General features: G+C 31.8%; 1 protein-coding gene across 1 annotated transcript; it reads left to right on the top strand.

Annotated features, from left to right (window-relative positions):
- The first annotated feature begins 1,699 nt into the window (after nucleotides 1-1,699).
- On the top strand, nucleotides 1,700-2,365 carry LOC145823943 (uncharacterized). The gene has a single exon (XM_082923517.1). The coding sequence runs from the start codon at nucleotides 1,700-1,702 to the stop codon at nucleotides 2,363-2,365; it is 666 nt and encodes a 221-aa protein (XP_082779643.1).
- Nucleotides 2,366-12,093: the final 9,728 nt, after the last annotated feature.

Below are 12,093 nucleotides of genomic sequence, written 5' to 3'. Positions count from 1 at the left end.
TTGAGGCTTCAAGATTGGCTATCACTTTGAACTCTGCTCCAAACCTGAGACAGGGGTGTACAAATTGTCCTACCTGGAATGGTATAGTTGTAGGAGGATTTAAGGTGGATTATTTGTATAAATTTTGTGACACATTGCTTGGCCCACAGATCAGAGTTTGCAAATTTGTGTGGAATAAGGATATCCCCCCTAAGGTACAATTTTTTGGATGGTTGGCTTGAAAAGAAAGAGTCAAGACATCTATGTTTCTACACAGAATTGGTATTCTGAATAGCAATGCAGCTAATGTGTGTATGTTTTGCAAGAATGAACCTAAATCAGTTGTTCATCTATTGCTCCAATGTTGCCCTTTCTCCTAGTGTGTTTGGTCTGAAATGACGCAGTGTTGGGGAGTTGAGTGGGCAATACCTAGAATTGTTTCCATTGGTGGTTTGGTGGAAATTTCAAGAAGGAAAATAGGTTGTGGAGGGTTGTTTAGTTGTATTTTGGTCTCTCTGGAAGCTTAGAAATGAGTGTGTCTTTAATGGGGCTCAGCCTAAGGGATATGATTTTTGTGAGCTTGTCAAGATTAAAAATAGCATTATGGCTTAAAACTTCAATCCAAGGATTTCATTACTCAGTTAATGATATTGTGCACAAATAGAGACAGATAAGGGCCTGCATCTGACTGTTGCTGGTTTAAGAATGAGAAGCAGAGCTTGAGTTAATGTCTGAGGAGCGGAGCTTGAGGAACACTGAGTTTGGTGGTTGGGCTGTGTGGTGGTGGTGGTGTTGTTTTTATTACATTGAGTTTGTTGCTGTTGTTTTTGTTTCTTTTTGTTGGTTCCTTAACAATTTTGAGGCTTGTGCTAGCAAGTGATTGTGTACTTTTATTAGTGCCAACCTAGTTGGGATCTTGAAATTTTACTATGATACTCTTTGTACTTTCTCCCCATTTATTGATATAATTCATACTTTGAATGCTTGTTTTCATCGATAAAAGTTTTTCTTTTGTTGATATATATATATATATATATATATGTATATATAAATGATTCAAGAGCTAAGTATCCCAAAAATACATCAATATTCTAAGTATATTTCTGAATACATATACATACATATATATTGTGGGAGGTAAAATTTGAGGTACATGCCATATATCACTAAATCAACTTGTCATAACACGTGTGTCAGCAAATCATGAGACATATTTTTGTCGACACCACTAGCAGCCTTCACATATTAATAGTATAAATCGATAGATAGAAGATATATATATTTATTTCCGAACTATTCTGCTATCAATAATAATTGAGTCAAATAAATTATCAATAAGTCTTATTTTTTAGAATTATTACCTATTAAATTTTATTAATAAATTCATCAAGTGATAAATCTATCAATCTCTCTTATTTTAATGAATAAATTTATAGTAATAAATTTGTCAATCAGAACTTATACCTAACTAAGACTAATAGGACTAATTGATGATAACTACTCTATAACATATTGATTAAATTTACTTACCCAAAAAACATATTGATTAAAATAACTCAAAATATCAATGCATTGCAATATGTCTTCTTCCTTTTTGGCCTTTATATATAGCTCCCTCTTTTGCTTCTTCCCAATTCAAAATCGTCTTCTCTCTCTCTCTCTCTCTCTCCAAACATTAAATCTTTCTCTATATTGATACAAAACACAAAACAATAAAGAGATGGAACATACAAATCTACCAGTAGCAGCCAGAAGGTTATGGCACATAGTACGTGTGTTGTACTTCATGGTAAGGAAGGGCATATCAAAACGAAAATTGATGGTTGATCTCAACATGATGATGAAACGTGGCAAGATAGCAGGGAAAGCCATACACAACCTCATGTTCCACCACAACCACCATTCCTCCACCTTCAACTGCCAATCACACGACCGTCACCTGTCCTTCTCCGCCCCACGCGAATACGAGTTCAGCTGCAGCAACAGTCCAGCAGCCTTCCCCTTCAACCTCAGCAAGCAGCGCAAACACCACAAGCACTCTCATTTCTTCCCTTGCGCTCACGCGCCACCCACCGACGATGACATAATGACCGTTGACGCAGTTAAAAAGGCGTTGGAGATGATGAACAGTGAGGCAGGCTCGTCGGTGTTGCCGGGTTTCTTGCAGAGTCCGATGATGGTGCATGACATGTTGTATAGTGAATTGTCGTCGCCGGCATTGCCGGGGTTTGGACTGAGCCCAATGGTGAGGCAGCTGAGGATAACGGACTCACCGTTTCCGTTACGGGACGTTGACAGGGATAGCCACGTAGACGAAGCTGCTGGGGAGTTCATAGCGAAGTTCTATAATGATTTGAGGAAACAAAACACAGTGGCTCTACGTTGAAAACTTAACTCTTGCTTGTGTTCGTTACATTATAACGTCCTGAATCAACTTGATGTTATTTTTTTGACAACGTTATTGTTATTTGCTCATGACAAATAAATGAAAAAATAAAAATAATAAATTTAGATATTTAAAAATAGTATTTAGAATTTTATTGAGAAATAAGTTTGATTTAAATTTATATCTTTTATGGTACGATTTATAATATAATTTGGAATTTTTTTTGAATCCCTAATATTGTAAATCCATATGGCATGGGTTTCTACTTTTTGTGCGGTATAGTGAAGAATCTTCGAATCTTTCCCAAACATGTATGTTCAAAAGAAAAATAAAACTACCATAAAATTTGTTAAGAAAATTTTCATTGAGAAGTGTGGTTGATATTTAATTAAGGTATTGTAAATCCATGTATAAAATGAATCTGAACCATAAATTTACATTTTTGTGTAAAATTTGAAGCAATAATTCTGAGTATATAATATTAATGAGAAAATATGGACAATTGTTTACTTTAAAATAAAAGTTTCGTTATAAATGTGATAGCATTAAAAAGAAAAAAATTATGGAATGGTATATCATTTTATCATAGTTTCATTCCAGGTAAAAACAACCGTCTTTGTATTTTATAATAACCAAAATATTACTGTCCATCATTTTGAAGAATTTTATTTCAATATTCGAAAAGAAAATATTACTGTCCATCATTTTGAAGAATTTATTTCAATTTTTAAAAAGAAATTTATTAAGCTCCCATTGACATTCAACAATGCAAAGTTACGTCACTTTAATTACGGGATTATCCCCTTTAATTTTTCAAAATGACCATATGTTTACCTTAAAAAGGAAAACACAACTTTGTTGATGCTTTAAATTGCACGGGTGTGTAAGGACTTGTACACCTAGTTAAAGGTGTATGCTTCCGATTTCTAATTTAGGAAATTGTGAGTGATTAGGAAGATGAACTATGGGTTCAAGTTTTGTCACGATGAAGAGGATTTTTATATTTTCTTAGGTGATAGTGAAATATTACTTGAGTAACTAACTTTGCATGAATTTAAGTTGTCAATTGCAAGAATTGAATAATAAAAAAGGGACTGTTTTTGAAAATTAAATGATAAACTTGACTAAAAAGAGAAAATAAATGAAAACTCAAATGATTAGTGTTAAAATGAAAGAAAATTGAACTTGCATTGATAGAGAATGAAATACAATTAAAGTAAAAGATAATAAATAGTTAGAATAAAACTACCAGGAATTGATAAGTGAAAGATAGAACATTTTTACTAGAAAATAGTGCTACACCATGAAAGATAAATTGATAAAGTGATTGACAATAGTTGATCTTGAATGTTTGGTCCCTTCAAATAATGGTTATAGAGGCCTTTTATAGTTCAAATTAGCCTCTTGTTTTTGCTCTATTGCTAGAACATGGTTGTTGAAAATTTTGCCAATTGTACACGATTTTTGCCTTGAAACCCCATTTTAGCAAGCACCTTGACCACTAACGGTTGAATCTCGAATTTGCTCTCCATGTGGCTGCTACGTGGCCAACTAACTTTTAATTTAATCATGTTGTGATTTAACAATTACTTAAGAATATGGAATAACTTTCAACACTATATTTTTTAAGAATTGTTGAACTGATTTAATATCTCTCTTCTTTATCTATTTATTTAAGTAATGAAATGGAATTATGATTGCTTCATCATCGATTGGTCCAATTATTCCTACAGCGCCATTATCATATCTTGTGTCTTCCACATCATCAATATTTTGCCACGTGGTTATTTGATTAATCTCTTTCTCATACGTCACGAAGTTTCTACTATGTCATTAGAACTTCGTAACCTTAAACCTTATCAACATTTCAGGGCTTATTGTAATCCTATCATTTGTTCGTGAAGTTCTACATCGTATCTAGAATGACTATGGTTCAAGTTGAATGTTCGTTTCTGCACTATATTCCATAATGTTGTCATTAGAATTTATTGTATCATGGTCCAAAACTTTTTGAGTTCCCGCACTATGGTTCAAGTTGAATGTTCGTTTCTGCACTATATTCCATAATGTTGTGAATTCTTCCAAATGTACTAGAAGACTTGTTACTCTTCTAATTTATTCTACTTATTGGATCTTCTAAATTTCTATGAGACTTGACATACTTACCAACATGCCTATTAAACTTAGGTGACTATTGAATGACCTTCTCAATGATTACAAAGTCTTAATTCCTTAATATGAAGAATTCATATGTAACAATTCTTCAATTTTCAACCTATAAAGGACAATTCTTTTACTTTTGACGCTAAATTTCTATTTTTGATACAAACACCATAATAACCTTCCTATCAACTCCACTAACATGGCCTGACATGATTCCACTACAATAAGCCATTATAAAAGAGTCGTTCACTCCAAAATCCACTACGTTAAAGTGCACCTTTTACACCAAAAAAACTAACTTCCTCGCATATGCCTTTTCTTTTTCCTTGTTTTCTCTTCAATTTCTACAAATCAAAAATAACTTTCCTTCTTTCCAGGTTGGTCCCTAGAAAACCTTTATCATGTTAGCACTAACAAAATTTATATAAAAGGGTAATTATTAGCGTTATAGTTCAATAAATATATAAGTCCAACAATCAGCTTAATAAATAGCCTTTAAAATGGGAGATAAACAAACAACCCACCAACCTAAGAAACAACCCAGAACAATAGAGAAGAAATACACAACACAACAAAGTCCTTATAGTAAGTGAAAATTATCAATATTTGGCAATGGGTTTTTTTACTAAAATAATCAATAAAAATAAAATATGTTAAAATAGTTAGTGTGATAAAATGTCACATCTAAAATATAATAATTTTATTTTTCTTCTCACAACTATAATCAGGCTTAAATAACTAAAAAATTAAAAAGTCAACTAAAATAGTCAACTTCTCAAGCGAGCCCTTGATGACAGCGTCTAGGGGTGATCTACTGAGCTATCCCAATTAGTTACTACCACTAATTAATTTTCAAAATTGACAAGGTCAGGTCTATTTGTTGTGGAATTATATTATTGTATATATAATCTCGTGCTCCAGTTTTAATTGTTGCTGTGAAAACCAATAAACACTTTAAAATTGTAGATTTGAAATATTACTATTGAAATTCATCTCTAGTTAATGAATATTGTGATAAATAGTCAGTGGTCCAAAATCCATATATAAAATCTCACATCCCCATCAATTTGAACTGATATTCTTATGTCTACCAAACATTTTGAAAATATGCCTCTAAATTTAATCTTGTAATGAATTAAAATCTCATGTTTATCCCTCATCCATAGATTAATATTGGAAAACAATGCTACGTACCACGTGTATTTATATCAAAGATGGTGGATGCAAGCTGTATTGTTATTTCTTGTGGACTAGTTCTACATTATTTTATTTTTAATTTTTAAGATATGGTACTGGATTGCCTTCGGTTTGAATTGGAAAGTATTGTTCGTACTCTTGAAATTTATTTTAGATTTCGTTTCGATAATTTGAATTGTTCATTTTGTAAGATTTTTGATATATATTATTCATACACAAAATTAGGTCAATCCGATGATTGCAACTTGTTTAATTTATTGTGTTTGTAATCAAAAAAATGAAAAATAGATTATCTATTTTCAAAAATACACTTATCGTCCATTTTTTTGAAAGACAGACGTGATAAATTAAATATATTATGATTATCGGATCGACCTAATTTTTTGAATGTATAATATACATGATGGGCCTTACAAAATGAATTATTTGAATTACCGAAATAAGGCTAGAACAAGACACTCTATTCTAGATCTTGTACTAGAGGAAAACCCAACGCTTAAGATATATATATTATAAATTATATTAGTACTCTCTACATTTTGCCTTTGTCATCTTGGTCTCAACAATTTTAATTGGCTCAATTTTGAATTTTAATTTTTAATTTTGTATTAATTTGGTCTAATTGACAATGTCATTAGAATTTTTATGCAAAATGATTATTAACTTAGTTGAGGTTAACTCATTGAGCTGATCAAATTTGTAATTTTACTTCTGAAAGCATGACACATGCCATTAATTTATACATTTTTCATAACATAATGCTAACAATTATAATCAATTAGACTATAAATTAAGACAAAGTTGAAAATTAAGATTAAAAATCAATTAGACTATAAATTCAGACAAAGCTGAAAATTAAGATTAAAATTAATCCAATAAAAATTACAAAAATTAAAATAATATAAAAATTAAAATATAGAGACCAATATATACATATATATTAAACAAATTATTTGTTTCGAACAATGTCACCCTATTAAGGCCAAGAAGTTTAGGTATCATGTTAGGTGGAAGTGTGAGAATCAGGATTCCGGACAGGGACACATGTCAGCTTTTGAACCTAATTTCCCCTTGGTTTGAAGTGCTTCGAGTGTCATTTCTGTAAAGCTCCATAATTGGGCAGTGGTGCTAGAGACTCAGCACACTCACACTTTTTGTGAAAGAGACGGAGGAGCGGAAGAAAGAAAAAAAAAAATATATATATATATATATATTAGGGATTATAGGAGTCATAAATTGTGAGGTCCCAAGTATTATTTCATAATTGGGGTAGCTTTTTCTAAAAATAACAATTAAGTTATTTGATTATTAGGGGTGGTTTTGCACTCTCTCCTTTATTGATGTTCTGTAGCATCTTTGTATGTTTTCTATCAATAAAATTTCTTTTTGTTAATCAAAAAAAAAAAAAAAAAGAAGGGTGTTTTGGCATCCTAGTTTTAGTCCATACTTTTTATATATTTTTTGGATCACATCAATCAACATCTCCTCTCTATTTTTTACATATCTTTTTTTATAAAAAATCAAAAATACACTTATTTAGAACATCTTAAACTACTCCTTAATATCACATTTTTGTACTGAATTTGCACCTATATAGTTTCATCACCTCTTCGCAACATAACCTAGAGATTTTCTCCCTTTTTAGTGTTAATTGGTGTGAGATAACACTAGCATACAACATATTTAGGGTTCGTGTAGGATGTGAGTTAATTTTTTAACTTTTTGATTTTTTGTCTATTTTAACCTGAGGCTAAAAAGTGTCGTTTGGGATTGACTTTTTGACTTTTTTGACTTTTGTAAGAGAAAAATATAAAATAATTATGATTTAGATATGGCATTTCGTCTTATTGACTTTTTAGCCCTTTTTTTTTTTTGACTAAAACAGTAAAAAAGTGAGGCTTTTTGATATGCCAAACGATGGCTTAAACTACTAATATATTCTTTATCTTTAAATTTGTATGTCTCTCTTTGTCTGAAAATATTCACAATTATTGAATAATGTGTAAATTTTAAAATGTAAAAATTTCAAGACACAAACAACGTTTTGAAATAGGGTTATAGATAAATTTGACGACAAAAGATTCAATGATACTTAAATCAACCTTCTATTCATTTTGGCTTCAAAGCTAAAGAAAATCTAGGCAAAGATAAAAACAGAGAAAAAAATGAAAATGAAGAAGGTGAAGAAAGAAAATAATTAAAACCCCAAAATGTTAATCTATATATTTAAGCTTCGCCTTTTAGTGTTTAATCTGTGTGAAAACGTAGTCAGGATTTTCTGTCAAGCATTTAAGTATTTTTTTTAAAATTAATTTATTTTTATTATTTCGAGTTAATAAAATCTTTTTTGCCAATAAAAAAAATTTATTGAATCAATATATACAGTGATACTACAAATATATTAAGTGTTAATCTGTGTGAAAACCTAGTCAGGATTTTCTGTCAAGCATTTAAGTATTTTTTTTAATTAATTTATTTTTATTATTTCGAGTTAATAAAATCTTTTTTTCCAATAAAAAAATTTGTTGAATCAATATATACAGTGATACTACAAATCTATTATAAAATGTGGTTCAAATTGATTTTACACATAGACTCCACCATTTATTCATTCAATCTACACCAATATTCTTCTTCTTTGGTTTTTTATTTTTTATTTTTTTTCAAATGTTAACGTACATAAAAACAAAAAAGGAAAAGAAAAAGAAGGAACAAGCTTGGTCTCCGATTTAACATGCACATATAGGCTATATACATCAAATATTTAATTAACCTAATGGAGATACAAAACTTTCCCTAGCATCAAAATATTATTATCTAACAAAATAAATAACCCAAATCCAACTGATCATATCTGTGGGAAGTGAAAATTTGTCCCACATCGGTACGTTAGGGATTTTTGCAGAGCGTCTACGCAAGTGTGTCATGTACACAAACATGCAAGAGATCTTTTCTAGTGAAAAATAAAATAAAATCGTGTGTGTCCGCATGGTACAAAGTGTAGGAAAACTATTTATTAACTAGCAAATTGTGTGTATTTAAAAATAATAAAATACCGATTGAAAGATAAAAGTAAAAGTATGAAATAATTTTCACAAGATTATTATAGAAAAGGCAACTAAACAAACACAAACTATAAATGAAATTAAATTAAATAAATAAACTTACAGTATGTAGATCATTACGTCCTCAATACGGTTCTCGAGAACAAATGGCGCCAACCACCAAGGATGCTGGCAACTACACCCCAAAAACGCAACACTATGATATTGGGTTTGGCGAACAGACAATGTTGAACTCTCTGTCACAGAAAAACACTACAATATTAGGTCCTCAATACGGTTCTCGAGAACAAATGGCGCCAACCACCAAGGATGCTGGCAACTACACCCCAAAAACGCAACACTATGATATTGGGTTTGGCGAACAGACAATGTTGAACTCTCTGTCACAGAAAAACACTACAATATTAGGTCTGGTGAATAGACAACGTTGAACTCTCTGTCACAGAAAACACAACAAAGAAATATGTAGAAGAATTCAAGGAAATAATTGCGTAAAGCTGAATCAATGAATTGAGGGTCTGAATTTATAGGAGTTGTGGTGGCTATTCAGATAGGTTAGAATCTCTCCGAAAAAAGTACGAATTCGAAAACCGCCAGAAGGAAGAGAGGTAACCGAAGAAGAGAAAGGTGGCAATGGTTCGAATTTGGAAATATTCAAATTCAAAATTTTCCTCTAAAAATTTAAAGTTCTCGTAAAAAAATTTGAAAACATTCAAATGAATTTTGTCCCAAAAAAAATCAAGGCAAGTTCGGACCCGACCCATACCTACCTTAGCTAGCAGGCAGCGTGCGCACGTGTGGTGTTGAGTTCAAAGCATGCTTGGTCCATAACTCCCCCCTCCACAATGCCCCTTGGGGCCCATCCCAAGTGTGCCAACTTGGAGTTTATATACTCATATAAACTCTCTCATTGTTTCAATGTGAGACAACTGAATTGAACAAACCCACCTTTGTCTCTTTAATTTCCAACTTCACAAAGTTAGAAATGACATCAACTTTCCATTCACTTGGAAATGTTTTTGACGAACCGACTTCAGGACATGACTCCCCACCCAACAAGGAACACGTAACCACTCGAACTCACCTCAAAAGGTGTATGGTCATACATTAATTTGGGATCAAAGTTAGCCAAAAATAAGCCTATAAACTCAAATTTCCAACAATCCCCCACATGAGTGGAGTTGACGGAAAAGGACATGTAACAATATGTAAAAAATGTGAGAGAGTACATTAACGAGATACTCTGTTTTATGATAGGTAGCTTTGGGCTTTGAACCTCCTCTAGTGAAAATCTATCGGACTTATTAGCTATCCAGTGGATGCGATGCCTTGAACTGTTTAGCTGTTGGTGTAAGCCAAAACAATAAATTACACAGAGTACCACCAAACACAATCTTGTTCTATGGTTGTGTTCATTTTGGCCCTGGACAATACCTCGTTCAGTGAGTACTCTAGAAAATTTAGGCTTGTTAATTCTCATAGAACCGGCCCAGTTCACACTTACATAGATAATTCTCATTAAGAGTGTCCTATCATACTCCATTTGGATGTCCAAGACTTAAGAATCATTAAAAGCAAAGCTTAACCTAACAACACTACAGGGATCACTTTTCTTATCATAGAAATTGGTATGAGAATAAAACTCTCCAGTAATTGGGGGAATGTCCATAATTCGGTTGTCCCATTAAACCTAGTTATTGGGATCTTCAAATTTCTAAGTTAGGTTGCTATTATGGCGATTCTTAGTTAATAAGCTTTAATCTCATTTCCCTCCATAAACTAAACACTTACTCTCTGGTTAGCCCTTTTGTTAATGAATCCTCAATATTATCTCTGGATCTTATCTAGTCAATGGTAATTATACCATTTGAGAGCAATTTCCTAACGGTATTATGTTGTTGACGAATGTGTCCAGACTTACCATTATACATATGATTTCGTGCCCGTCCTATTGTTGCTTCACGGTCACAGTGTATACAAATAGTTGGCACGAGTTTTAGTCACATCGGAATATCCTCTAGGAAATTATGAAGCCACTTTGCTTCTTTTTCTGTTTTATCCAACACGATAAATTCTAATTCCATTGTGGACCTCGCAATGCAAGTCTTCTCCTGTATATATTGATTCAATATATTTTTTTATTGGCAAAAAAGATTTTATTAACTCGAAATAATAATAAAAATAAATTAATCACCAAAAAAAAAAAAACTTAAATGCTTAATAGAAAATTCCAACTAGGTTCTCATACAAATTAATGCTAAAAGGCAAAGCTCAAATGTATAGATTAACATTTTTTGGTTTTAATTATTTTTTTTCTTCACCTTATTCATTTTCATTTTTTACTTTGTTTCTATCTTTGCCTAGATTTTCTTTAGCTTCGAAGCCAAACTGCCGGGACTATTGGGGTCATGGTCAACGTAGTCTCAACACTATCTGTTGACATGTTTCTACAAGTCACAATTCAAAAACACAAATAAATACACACACTAATACTATTAAGTAGTAAAATAAAGTAATGATCTTAAGCTGTAGGAAAACTATTTATTAACTAGCAAATTTTATGTATTTAAAAATAATTAAATAACGACTGAAAGATAAAAGTAAAAGTCTGAAATAATTTTCGCAAAATTATTTTCAAAAATGCAATTAAACAAAGAAATTCTTGTTCAAGTATAAAACAAGAACAACAACATAAACTGTAAATGAAATGAAATTAAATAAACAAACTTACAGTATGTAGATAAATCAAATGCAGAAATAAAGGAAAAGTCGAGGCATGTGTTGGATACACTTTTCTTAATATCATTACGTCCTCGCTACAGTGCTCGAGAACAAATGACGTCGACCTCTTAAGATACAACGACTACACCCCAAAAACGCAGCACTACGATATTGGGTCTGGCAAATAGACAATGTTGAACTCTCTTTCTCATAGAAAACAAAACAAAGAAATATGCAGAAGAATGCATGGAACGAATTGTGAAAAACTGAATCAATGAATTGCTAGAGAGAGTCTGTATTTATAAGAGTTGTGGTGGTTGTTCAAATGGGTTGGAATCTCTCCAAACAAGTGCGAACTTGAAAATTGCTGAAGGGATGAGAGGTGATCGGAGAAGAGAAAGGTGGCACTAGTTCAAATTTGGACCCGCAAAAAATTAAACTAATTTGTTTCTACAAATTTAAATTTCCTGCAAAAATTTTGAAAACATTCAAACAAATTTTGTCCCAAAAAAAATTAAGGCAACTTAGAAACCGACCCACAGCCACCTCGATCAGTCGGCGGTGTGTGTATGGTGTTGAGTT

Source organism: Camellia sinensis, chromosome 4 (assembly GCF_055761805.1).
Source record: "Camellia sinensis isolate YWXY chromosome 4, ASM5576180v1, whole genome shotgun sequence".
NCBI classification, from domain to species: domain Eukaryota; kingdom Viridiplantae; phylum Streptophyta; class Magnoliopsida; order Ericales; family Theaceae; genus Camellia; species Camellia sinensis.
This window is presented reverse-complemented; position numbering and strand designations above follow the sequence as displayed.